Below are 13,913 nucleotides of genomic sequence, written 5' to 3'. Positions count from 1 at the left end.
AATATAGTTACATGTACCTATATTTGCCAAATATTCCAATTGTATTGACTATATAAAATAGTTAATTTCTCTTACCATTCAATATTTGCCATCTTACTATATTTTTTATTTCAAATAATTATAATTCTTGGTAAAAATTTTACACGGGTCAGTTATACTATGCTAATATTGTAAATATTACAAATATTATGGTAACATTTACTATAAAAATTATATTCCTAACTATAATTTTTTTACTATGCCAATATAGTTCCAAATATCATATATTTTTCTCTCAGTGTAGGGTTATTCGTCACTCTAGAATTTTCCTTGAAAACATGTCTCCGTAAAAACATGGATATCTGCTCCTTTTCACGATTTCCTCGATTTTCCGGGAAACTCAAGGGTGATAGAGCAAATCTGACACCGGATTTGGATTCAGCAGCCTAAAATACGTATAGTACACCTAGTCAGACCCCCAGCACAGACAACTTTTTTTAAATTGTGGGCCTGTGTTATTTTTGTGGTTAAAACCACAAAAGCGTATAGTTGTCGTCAAAGGCAACTATATTTTTCTCTCCAGTGTATGTCACCAATTCTGAATTCATTTTTAGATGCAAAAAGAATTCTTCAAAGTTCAGTTCAGTGAAAAGAATTCTTTTTGCATCTGAAAATAAACTCAGAATTGGTAACGTACGACTGAATTCTTTTTGAATTCTCTGTGTTATCTGGGAGGCTACACCCTGTCACGCGCACCGCGGTAGTTACCTTTGTTGCAATATTATTATTATTATTATATTATTACACTTTTATCATTACATTATAATAATTATCATTACTATCATTATTATCATTATCATTATTATTATTACTATCATTATCATTATTATCGTTACATTATAATAATTATTATTACGGTATTATTATTAGTGTTGTTATTACGCCTCAAACACTACAATGCAACTCGTTTTTCTCTTCTTTATCTCTATCTTTTGATCGCTACGCAATTTTAAGCGCAACACGCGCGTGCCTCGTCGATCACGTATCACAAAATAGCGAAACATGCAGAAATCAATGACACGCACGGTCAACGATTATTGTCAATAAGCTCTTTTCGCGATTCCCGTACTTGGCATACAGTAAACCGTTTCACAAAGCGCTCTGTTCAGCGTGTAAGAATTATTGATCGACCATGGGAAGATCGTCCAGTAGGAAGATTTAAGTTCCCATACAACATAAATATCTAAAATGCATCCTAAGGACGTTCCAGAATACTCAACCATCTTTGGAACGTCTCTAGGATGTATCTCGGACACTTGTGCTGTGTGGGATTATATCACAGGGTGCACATAAGTTTGCACGAAATTTGCATTTTGTCTGGAACACGCTTTCACAAGAGTCATTATTTTGAGTGTTTTTTGCAGCGCCATTTGTCGAGTGTAGTAAACGCTAAGTTCCCATGTGCTAAATAATTATTCTAATTTCACATTGGGCACATTAGCGCTTGACGTTTTTGAAGGGACGCGCCAAGTTTTGATTATGCCGCTGACAATTTTTCAGCAGATTTCTGCTCGCTTGACAAACACACACACGCGCACACACACGCAATACACATACACGCATACAGTGTCTCGACCTGGCGCGCTCGCGATTTACTTTCGTCGTGTGTAAACAGCAAACCGTTAGGCCCGATCTACAATAGATGGAGATAAGAAGTAGGAGTAGGAGTAAGACGAAATGGAAATAATTTATTTCGCTTACTCCCTTACTCCAGCTCCTTACTTCAGCTCTTACTACTTAATTCAAGCTTACTCCATGTGATGTATACGGGCAAACTTTTATCGGAGTAAGGGAGTAAGCGAAATAATTATTTCCATTTCGTCTTACTTCTGTTCCTACTCCCCGAGTAGAAATTTATCCAATTTCTGACTAGTAACTGTCCAGGAATTTTTGGTAGCTAGCTAGTTTTTAGTCAGTTTTCTTGGCTAGAAACTAACTGGTTTGGTCGACGTTCACTTCGTCAAAAACTTGACAGTTGAACTAGACAGTTTCAGATCAGTTTTTAACTAGATTTTTATCAGTATCTAACTTGTTTATTAGTAGTTTCTAAGCAGTTTTTTACTAGTTTCTATTTTTGACTATTATAAGCATTTTTTATTGGTTTTTGATCAGTATCTATTTTTTTTTCAATTTATCAATAGTTATAAATAATTTAACTATATATGTATCGAAACCATAATTTTATTAAAATTAAATTTTTATAATTTTTATTTAAAAAAATTGTTTTCATTTTAATATAATATTTTATTTTATTTTGGCCAGGAAAAAATTCGTCAGTAATTTCTGATTTTTTGCTGAACAGAAAATGCACAGCATCTCCTTACCATTTTTCTTATAAAGTTTCTGACAAATAACTGGCCCAAAAATACTGAACAATATTTTCAGAGTTTTTAATGGACAGAAACTGTCCAGTATTTACTTACTATTTTTTCAAGTTTAGTTTTCTGACTAGTAATTGGCCATGAAAAAGTAGCCAGTATTTTCTGCCAAGTTTCAAAACAGTAACTGTTTAATTAATCCTAGCCAGTAAAAACTCTAATTACTGGCCAGTAATCAGTTTTTCCCTGAGATGTTTCTACTTTGGTCCTTACTCCATCTATTATAGATCGGGCCTAACCTTCACTCGCACGAGCTCCCCCGGGATATTTAGTTGTGGGATTTACGAGGGCACGCGAATGCGATAGTCAGATAATTGGGTCGCGAATGCAAACCGACCGCAGACGGATATACACGCGACTCGGAATCGGGCAAACGTACGGTCTGTACACGCGCGAGACCCAATCAATCCTGACATTCAGATTGCATAGCGAGTAGCTCAAGTTGTCGCAAAGCACCGCTTACCGAGTTCTCCTCGCTGTAAATTTAACGCTCCGCTCTTTTTCGCTCTATCCTCCTCCTTTTCTTCTCTTCTCCGTCGCTCTTCGCCTCTCGCCAGTACTGCGTCAGTATATTTTGTACTTAATTCGCTTTTTCCTGGCATCGATATTCAGGAATACAATACAGATTAATCGCGACCACTCCGTTCGTCTTATCATGAAACAATCCGCAAAATATTTTCTCCCTCTCGAAGTTAACCTGCGCCGAAACGAATTATTAAACACTTAACGCCTGCGCGAAATATTATACATTCGTTCGTAACAAATCATGTATCAGATTCGTAATACGTAATTGATATCCAGATAATTCTTCCCTTTCTTCTTTTTGTTACCATTTTCCAAGTTTTCTTTTTCTCCATAAATTTATTACATATATTTATCGTATTTATTTGGACGTGAAAAAAGACAGTTATTACATTTGTTAAATTCAGGTAATATTTTGATAGATTTTTAGAAACTTGAAATTTTGGTTTAGATAGTCGAACAATTGGAAATATTTACGAATTCTTTTCAAATAAATCAATAAATATATATAACCTTACAATATTACATATATATATATATATATATATATATATATATATATATATGTGTAAGATTTTAATCACACTATTTATCATTGTTTTAAATATAAAAATTATAAAAATATAATAAAAATATTATTTTAAAACTTGAAATTACGTCTAGTTTTTTGTGCTAAGTGCAGTGACACCGAATGTCTAAATTGTTGACAATTTGACATTACAACTCGTGTAATAATTTAAAACAAATGAGTCAAGAAAATTTAAAGATTGTTTTACATTTACTGGAAGACAACATAAATATTTTGGAAAACTTCCAAACTTAGTATTTCTCCCGAGACACTAAATAAAAAATAAAAAGAAAAAAAAATTATTTATAAGCCTAAAGAGCTACCATTTTGTTAAATTTCGATTTTCTTTATATAAAGATTATTTTCGTCTCTCAACACAAAAAAATCTGGGTAGAGAGAAAAAGAGAAATTCAATTCTTTTTAATACTCAAAATGCAATGATAATTAGTATATATAATCAAAATTTATTGTCTATATTAACATTTTTATTCATTTCTTTGAAAAAATTCGTAAAACCTTTTATTTTTTGATTATCTAAACCTCTCTTTAAATAATTAAAATAAAGATACGACATAAAAGAGTTTACAAATACTAATTATAAAAGAGAACAAGTTAATTATCTAACAAATATCTATCTATTTTGAAAGAAAAACACAGAGAAAATAGTCCTTACGTTGCATAATTAATCTTGCGAAAAAATAGCTTTTTACAGTGTTGATCTTAGTGCAGCTTCTTACGCGAAAATAATTTTAAGTGCATGACAACGATTTTCCTATTGAATCCTTGAGCATTAATTTAAGATTGTATTAGTCTCTTTTTTAAAGAACAAAATATTTATTAATGATGGTAAGGGACGGATAAAGCTCGCGAAAAGCTTTGAATGGATCAGTACATACATTTTACTATAGAAACTTTCATTAAGCGGGGACATGTCGTTAAGCAAAATAATACGGCTCTCTTTTCTTTCGTCTATCATTCTTTCCCTCCTCTCTTTCTCTTCAACGCTCTTTCTCTTTCCCTCTCTTCTTCTTTTACTCGTGACTAAAAAGAAACTAGACATGTAAGTACATGACCCTAGGAAGGCGGTGACAGGCTATTGTTTCGCTGTTGCAGGTTACTCGCGGAGGAATACTCGATTCGATCACGCATTTAGTAAGCTCTAGTAGAGAACAATGTACTGTACACACACACAAACACACCCGCACGCACGCACACACGCACACACGCGCGCGCACACACACCCCAGACACACTTATCTTTCAATAAAAAAAATACATATCTATACAAGTCATAGAATACACATACACGTGGCATCCATATGTACATATATGTATATACATACGTACAATGATACGTGCATACGTGATGTGCATATATATATATTCTCTCTCTCTCTCTCACTCCTCCTTCTGCCTCCTTCCCGTTTTTCGCCCCTCTCCTCTCTTCTTTAACTTTTCTGCTTCCCCCCTTCATTTTGTCACTCTTCCAGTATGCGACTGTGCTGTAGTGTGTATTTACATAGAGCATGACGTCTCAACTAATAACGAATAAAATATAGTTGAATAGCGTGATATATATATATATATATATATATATATATATATATATATATATATATATATATTCACGTTGTACATAAATAACAATGACGCGCAATTCGAAAAGATAGAAATATACGATGATGGAGGAGAAGCGTCCGTGAATCCACTAGTGAATCGAAACACATTTGTTTCCCACAAGATTAGCGTGACTGTGAGACCTTGGAATCTCTTTGACTACTTCGATGCACGAGTCGATGTTCTTCCCTTTTTATGCTCTCGACGTGTTCCTCGTGTGATATCTCTCGTGAGTCGTCTCTTCTTTTTCTCTCTTATTGTACTTTTCTATCTGTATCTCTCTCTGTTTTTACTTTATTCTCCCTCAGCATATCTCTAGCCGGTGGTAAACGTAACAATGCTTTCTGCATATGTGAACTATCGTTTAAAGCAATTTTGTGTGTGTGTGTGTGTGTGTGTGTGTATGTGCGTGTGCGTGCGTGTGTGTGGCATCGGTGGCATCTGTGGTTTCACTACATCGCACCGCTTTCATGATAGAAAGAGCGATCGTTATACAAAGTGCCAAGCAGCCAACCAGCGAGATTCTCGCAATGATCCAAGGAGTTGATATCTCCATGCGAGGAACACACTTCTCTTTCCGCTTAATATAAAGAGCAAACAATCACGTGCAATTTCGGCGGAATTTCAGTTCAAGAGACATCGCGGTTTTACATTACAATTCATTTTACTATTAGCTCACCATGTACTGCGCGTGAACTACGACGGCCACGGTGTAAGCTAATTGATATTGCTACCAATTAGCGCGGAACATACTGGATCCTAAACTTCCTCGTGTATGCGAGTTTTCGCGCGTAGGAATGTTTCTGTTCCCATTCACGGGAAGACGTCGTATACGAAACACGGCGAGTTTACGCACGGAGGAGGCCAGCTCCCTCTTCTCCCGCATTTTAAAGCGTCGTCCTATATGTATACGCGTGTGCAGTTCTTGCATCTTGCATCTCTCCCTCTTTTCTTCTCTCGCGCACGCGAGTGAGAGAGACAAAGAGAGAAAGAGAGAGAGAGAGAGAGAGAGAGAGAGAGAGAGAGAGAAGCTGCATTCGACCAGCCGGAGATGTTTTAATTCCGAACTCGCGCATAGGATAGTGTAGCCAGGAGAAGTAGGCTCCATAAAGTCCACAAGCCTCAAACCCAGAGAGCTAATTAAACGCGCGGCGCTCGCGCGTTCTATTCCGGTATACGTAGCAGCTATTTTCGAACGTTTATCGACTTCTGCACCAACGTTACTGCCGTTCTCGCGCCCATGCCGGCGCTGGAGCCTCGCTAATAGCGATAGCCCTGGAGGCGAGATTCGCTCGTGATTTTTCTGCGAACCGAATTATCAGGGGAAACATCAATGATGTTCACCTCGGAAACGCTGGTGTTACCGTGCGAGTGTCGCGATTTTCACGAAGTGAACTATCGCGGTCGTACGCTCAGTTTTGATCGACCGATCGGTCGATATATTCGACCTTGCGTTTTTGAAAATTGTCCTTGTATACTCGTCATGTATGTGTTAGTGCAGGACGACCAATGAAAATGTGTTGAAAGTAAACGGTTATTACTCGCAACAAATAGGCCGAATGGAATAAATGAAACGCCATTTTGTAGAGGAAATTTGTCAATTTTATTAGCATATATATAAAAGAGGAATATAGTAATTTAATAATTAAAATATACATTATAAAAGAAGGACAAAAATTTGCTTGCGTATATGAATTAATGATATATGTTTTCAATGTATTGTCCATCGCAATCAGCACAGAATCGTTTTTGAAAACTTTAAAAATAGACCGAATGGAATAAATGAAACGCTATTTTGTAGAGGAAATTTGTCAATTTTATTAGCATATATATAAAAGAGGAATATAGTAATTTAATAATTAAAATATACATTATAAAAGAAGGACAAAAATTTGCTTGCGTATATGAATTAATGATATATGTTTTCAATGTATTGTCCATCGCAATCAGCACAGAATCGTTTTTGAAAACTTTAAAATCGTTTTTGAAAACTTTAAAAATAGGCCGAATGGAATAAATGAAACGCCATTTTATAGAGGAAATTTGTCAATTTTATTAGCATATATATAAAAGAGGAATATAATAATTTAATAATTAAAATATACATTATAAAAGAAGGACAAAAATTTTCTTGCGTATATGAATTAATGATATATGTTTTCAATGTATTGTCCATGGCAATCAACACAGAATCGTTTTTGAAAACTTTAAAATACATTATATAATATAGATATAGGAATGCTGTGAATGCATTTTCGAATACCATCTATCAGCCCTGCAGTGTTTTGAGGTTATACGGCGTAACATTTATCTTTAAGATAACCCCAAGAAAAAATCACACGGATTCAAATCGGGTGAGTAAGGAGACCACTCCAGACTTCCATGAGCAAATTTTCTTACTCATTTATTTTCATACAAATTTTCTTACCCGATTTGAGTCCGTGTTTTTTTTTTATTTTGAGGTTTTTTTTGAGGTTTTTTTATTTTTAATTTTTTACTTTGAGGTTACCTTAAAGATAAATGTTACGCCATACAACCTCAAAACACCGCAGAGCTGATAGATAACATTGGAAAATGCACTCGCAGCATTCCTACATCTATGTTAGATAATGTATTTCAAAGTCTTCGAAAACAATTACAGTTCTGTGCTGATTCCGATGGCCAATATTTTGAGAACACACACCATTAATTCATACGCGTAAGCAAATTTTTAGAAATTAAATACAAGCAAAATTCTAGAAATTAAATACAATAAATTTCGAATTGTCAAGAAAACGTGATATAGCTTGCTAGACGATTAATCATCATGTCAATCAAGTCAAATCGGGTCGTATTTATAGTATAAGTGTATAAAAGTGTGAAAATATACATTTTCACATGACAGCTAAAAAGCAAACCTGCTGTCTCGACTAATGAAACAACGGCATGCACAAGACTGATCTCATGGAGATGAAGTGTTAGCGTCCTCGTGTTAAAGCAATGTTTCTGCTGGATTGCCTTAGTAATTGTAATGTACAATAAGTTTACACAAAAATAGTAAACGGGAATTGCGTAATGTCTTCGGAATGGTCATGAAATGGTCGCGTGCTACAAACGTCTGATCCAGATTCCTTTTCTTCATAATGCATATTTCAATTATTAAATTACTATATTCCTTTTATATATATATGGTAATAAAATTGTCAAGTTTCCTCTACAAAATGGCGTTTTATTCATTCCATTCGGCCTATTTGTTGCGAAGTAATAATCGTTTACTTTCAACACATTCCCATTGGTCACCCTATGACACACACATGTATGACGTGAGTATATCGTTATCGTCGTGAGTATATCGTTATCGCTACCTGCGTGGTGCTTGCTGCGAAAATGCGACGTACAAAGTGACCAAATGACCAGATTTTACGACCGTGACCTTTCGTTACTTAATATTCGGACTTCCTCTTGCAAACGAGGAGATTTTGAGGACGCATATATACGTGAACTGCGGAGTACTATCGTAAATATAAAATATGTATTTGTTAAAAGTAACAATTTACTACAATAGTTACAATTTTCATTATTCTCGTTGATTAAAATAATTATAATTTGCACTGAATTTTTTATATATGTATACCGTACATATGTACCTTCATACATTTACTTATTATTACTGTTTTTATTATTTTTATTATTAAAAAATAGTTTCATATTCAGTGTATCATGAAAAATACTTTTGGCCGCAGATTATATATTGAATACTTTACACAATACTGTATATGAATATAAATACAACTTGTTATGATTTTTTATCATATTTTTCACACACACACACATACACACGCGTTCACATATACACACATACAATCTCACGTATATAAGATTCCAATTAATCACTTTGTCTCTTGATTTTATCAATCGTATCCATTTTCCTCGACAAATTAATTAGTATAACTTATATATTTTTAAAAAATGTTATTATTACAAATTTCATATGTTATTTTTCTTATCACAAGTTTTAATAAAAACTTTTAATAGAAAACATTTATGAATGTCGAAATATTTACGATTATAATTATACCGACAACGCAAAATTGTGACAATTTACAAATAAGTCTCAGCAACGATTAAATTATGATATAGTTTTTTTTAACACAATTCATATAGTTTTTTTTAACACAATTCGATTCCTAGAGTTACTTTATAATAATTTTATAAAAATACTGTGTGAAGTAAAGTTATTAAAAAATTAATACTTTCTGAGATATTTTACATTTTATCCTGATAATTTTCAGTATAAGCTATCTTTAAAAATATTCATTTTTCGACAACTTCACTTTGGTATTTTTGTACGTAGAATGACGAATAAAATTGATTGCTAAAAAGACAAAAACAATAGAAAAACCTTAAACAAAATTGCGTTGCATTTTACAGATTCACTGATACATTAGTATGCATTCGTGTCACTCAGCCTTGAATGAAGGTGTTGTAACGTACAAAAACTTTTGTAAAGATATCAAAAGTTTCAGAATGACAATTTCTGTCTTGCCGATAAAAAACGTCCCGGCGTGCGAAGAAATTTAAAGACGAGGAGTTTGAGAAATTGTTGAATGAAAATCCCGCCCAAACTTAAAAGCTTGTGTTGCAACTAGAAGTAATTCGCTAATCAATTTTCATCCGCTTACATAAGCTGGGAAAAATTAAAAAACTAGGCCACACGAGTTCAGCCCGGACAGCAAGCAGAGGACACCTTCGACGGCGATGTCCTTGCCAGTAAGGTACAAAATGAAGAACTTTTTATACAAAATCATTATTGACGACGAAAAACAGATTTTGTATAACAACTCTAAAAGAAAAAAATTGTAAGTTGAGCTTGGTTAACCATCGACATCGACTGCGGAATCCAATATTCACGCAAAAAAAGTTTTATCTATTTAGTGGGATACGAAGGGCGTGATATATTATGAGTTACTGCAACCTGATCAAAGAATTAATACTAACAAGGAAACCCACACAAGTGTCTGCCTCCGATTTCCATGATTTAAAACAAAAATTATCTAAAAAAAAAAATTTTTTTGTTAATATTTTTCCCACCACTTCTTCTTATTATAATTATTAAAATAATTTCTGTAAAGTAGTCTTCAAACCATTCAAAATATTTTTTTCTATCTCTTATAATTTTCATTATATTCCTTTTGAATGAAAAAAATCGATTTTCTTCAAACGGGTATTTCACTCCCTAAACTTGCAAAAGGATACATATAATAAAAAACGTATCTGTTATTTTTATCTAAAGTACAACATATTACAATTTCATGAAAATCGGAGGCGGACACTTGTGTGGGTTTCCTTGTAAGTATTACCAACAATTTATTTGTTTGAACGACGAAATAGAAGAGAAAAGACCGTTTATTAACCATAAAACGCGGTAATTTATCTTGCACGATAATACTTGATTGCATGTCGCAAAAGCGACGAAAAACACTATTCGTTAGACTGGAAAGTTCTCCCTCATGCGACTTATTCATCGAACACTTAACCTCTTCCAATTACTATCTATTTTGATCCCTCTAACATCACCTCTAACATCACCTGGCTGATACACACTTTAAAAACGTGGAAGAACTCCGAAAATACATCGACGATTTCACCGATTTAAAACCGCCGTCTTCTTTTCAAGAGAAAATTCGTTAGCTGCTCAATAGTTGGGAAAAAATATTAGAAAATGACGGCGAATATTTCGAACATTAATATGTTTATTATTTTTTTTGTAAATAAAGTTTTTCTAATCTTTTCAAAAAGGGCATTTAATAATTGTATTAAAAAAATAAATATTCACACTTTGGGATAATCTTTAAAAAACATTTTAATGTCATAATAATATTACTATCTTATGCTCTCCTTAAAATCTAAAATTTTTGTTTGAAACATTTTTTCAAAAAATTTTATTTTTTTAAGATGTTCAAGCGTCAAAAATAAAATGGAATGTCCCCTCTTTCCCTCTTTCTTTTCTATTCTTTCTCTCTCTCTCTTTCTCTTACTTACTCTCTACCTCTATGAATAAATACATTTATATAACATTAATTTATCACTTTTATTACTTCATCTGTATGATGAAGAAAGAGGAAGAGAAAGAGGAAGAGAAAGAGACAGAGAGAGACAGGAAGAAGGAGAGGGTGAAGGAGAGGGTGAAGGAGAGAGAGGCTATTTGGTAACTAAAATATTACTTGTAAGATTGAAAACCATACTATGTAGTTATAATGTTAAGGAACATATAATGCTTTGTATAATTGTGCACAGAAAGGTTGTGCGTAAGTTTGTGAACTTTCCATCTTGCCCAAAGGGAAAATTCTGCTATTGGACGAGGCGGATGAGTTTACAATCTCGCTTCAAAATTTACATGCGACTTGTCTGTCCACGGGTATATACGTCGACTTTTGTTATTTCGTTAGCGATTTTGTTTTCAAATTAAAATAATCTCACGCGTCAAGATACATATGAATGCGAATGCAAGTTTATGGTCGGTACAAAGCACAGCGTTAAAGGGGATCGAGTTAAAGGTAAACGGAACATATTGTTTAAAAGTAGGACATTCGGTCACCTTATAAATATACGAGGATCTAGAGCGATCGGCACGATCAGTATAGCGAGCGCAAACTGAAGCACATGCTACGCTATACGCAGGCGCGCAAATTAAGGAGAGTACAGGCGATCACGTGCATATTGCCGATTAAGCATACATATATGTACACACATATGTATACATAACATTTGTGGAGAGCGTAGGACCGTATTATAACGTATCATCCCTTAGAAAGTATAGTTCCACATACTGAGGAAAAAATTACCTTAAAATAAAAGAAAACTTCGTTGATGGGTGCCATTAACATATTTACTTAAATCTAAATTCTCTTTATTTAAATCAAATATTGTCTAATTTAAGTAAATATTGTCTGATTTAAATAAACAATATTTGGTTTAAATAATGAGAATTTAGATTTAAATAAATATGTTAATGGCACCTATCAAAGAAATATTTGTTGATTTTAAAGTAATTTTTCCCTCAGTATATGACGCGATATTTCTCCACTGCTCAAATTCTTCTGTTGCGAGATACGTTCAGGGAACTAGAAGGTCAGATTGCCTGAAAATGCTTGTTTTTTCACAATTTTTTATGACGAACTGAATGAATATGCGAAAGTGTTATTTTGACGTGTATTTATACAACATATAAAGAGAAGAAAAATATAATGTTTATAAATAAATACTCAATATAAGTGTATGCAGTTAAAATATATTTTGGTTTTTTTTTCAAGATCGTCATTTTGCAGTAATATCTTGACTCTCGGTGGTTCAATTAAGTTGAATTTTAGCTAGAAAATTTCTATAAGCTTGTCATTATTGGGTGAACCACTGACAAACTCGTGAAAATATTTAATTTTGAAATATTAATTTTTTTACTATAAAAGAACTGAAAATTTTAATAATACTTCATTAAGATATTTCCAATTTTGTTAACTTTTACTCAATTTTTATTATAGTGGTTCACATGATAACGACAAACTTACAGAAATTTTCTACTTAAAATTCAGCTTAATTGAATCACCGAGAGTCAAGATATTACTGCAAAATGTCGACCTTGAAAAAAAACGAAATATATAAATTTTAACTGCATGTACCATACACTTATATTGAGTATTTGATCATCAAAATTATATTTTTCTTCTCTTTATGTGTTGTATAAACACACTAATATAATACTTTCGCATATTCATTCAGTTTGTCATAAAAAATTGTGAAAAAACAAGCACAATATTCAGGCAATCTGACCCTCCAGTCCTCTTAATTATCAATTCTGTTAAGATATACACAGAAAGAACGACTTATTGAATGAAATAAATGTTTTTTTGGAATAGTTCAAAAACAAATTTTTTGGTTGACGCAACAAAAATATTTCTTTGAAACTAAGCCGCAAATAAATATTTTTGTTGCGTCAAATAAAATTTTGTTCGATCAATCAAAAAATTCGTTTGGACTATTTCAAAGTAGTGTATTTGATTCAACCAAATCGTTCTCCTTGTATATATATACATATATGTGCGTACGTTTTTACGTAGGATATCGAGAGAAAAGTAAAATATTTTTTATGTGAGCTTCGTGAAAAAATTCAAGAATTTCCATACGATACCTTGAAGTTCATCATCTCAAGCTGCTGAAACGACTTTATCAATCACAGGGACGTCCGTGGCTTTGAAACGAGGGACACACTGAGATGTCGCGATAGCGAAAAATGATCGAGCTTAGAGGGCGAGAGGAAGATCCAGCATATTTCGACGTAAATCGCGCAGTATGAGCGTCATATTTGCCGACACTTCTCTATTCCTCGACGCTTATATGAATACACGCAGCGATAATAGCAATCAATATATTTACCATCCATTCATATCGAACGGTATCTATCCGTGACACCCCCGATTGCGCTATCTGGCGAGCTTTTCCAAGAATAAAATTTCATTCACACGGCTCGACTCACAGGCGTAACTAAAATAGTTTCTGAAGCGAGAGACGATCGTTCATTTTCAACGTTCACGATTATCGTGTGCGATATCGCGATCCTCGAGGCAGTACGTTGAATATATCACGTGGCCCCTTTTCCCTCTTTTTTCCGCACTATTGCTTATAATTTTCGAGATTCCGCGCGGCCGCGCTGCACGACTATTGCAAACTACTCGTGTCTGTTATATCTGCACATCTACGCCTATATATATATATATATATATATATATATATATATATATATATATATATATATAT

General features: G+C 33.5%; 1 protein-coding gene across 11 annotated transcripts in view; it reads left to right on the top strand.

The window, feature by feature from the left end:
- Positions 1-13,913, top strand: part of LOC116844557 (voltage-dependent T-type calcium channel subunit alpha-1G-like) — a 173,387-nt gene that overhangs the window by 66,134 nt on the left and 93,340 nt on the right. For 6 of the 11 annotated variants that reach the window (XM_032816225.1, XM_032816230.1, XM_032816231.1 and 3 more), the window contains one exon: positions 4,621-4,659. The exons of the other annotated variants lie outside the window; for them this stretch is intronic. In XM_032816225.1, the coding sequence (XP_032672116.1) occupies positions 4,621-4,659 (39 nt within the window). The remainder of the gene's footprint in view (positions 1-4,620; positions 4,660-13,913) is intronic. 11 annotated transcript variants of the gene reach the window in all.

The sequence above is a fragment of the Odontomachus brunneus genome, unplaced genomic scaffold, assembly GCF_010583005.1.
Source record: "Odontomachus brunneus isolate Ranch 3 - 2012 unplaced genomic scaffold, Obru_v1 Obru_scaffold_042, whole genome shotgun sequence".
NCBI classification, from domain to species: domain Eukaryota; kingdom Metazoa; phylum Arthropoda; class Insecta; order Hymenoptera; family Formicidae; genus Odontomachus; species Odontomachus brunneus.
The sequence above is the reverse complement of the archived record's forward strand: the minus strand, read 5'-3'. Positions and strand labels throughout refer to the sequence as shown.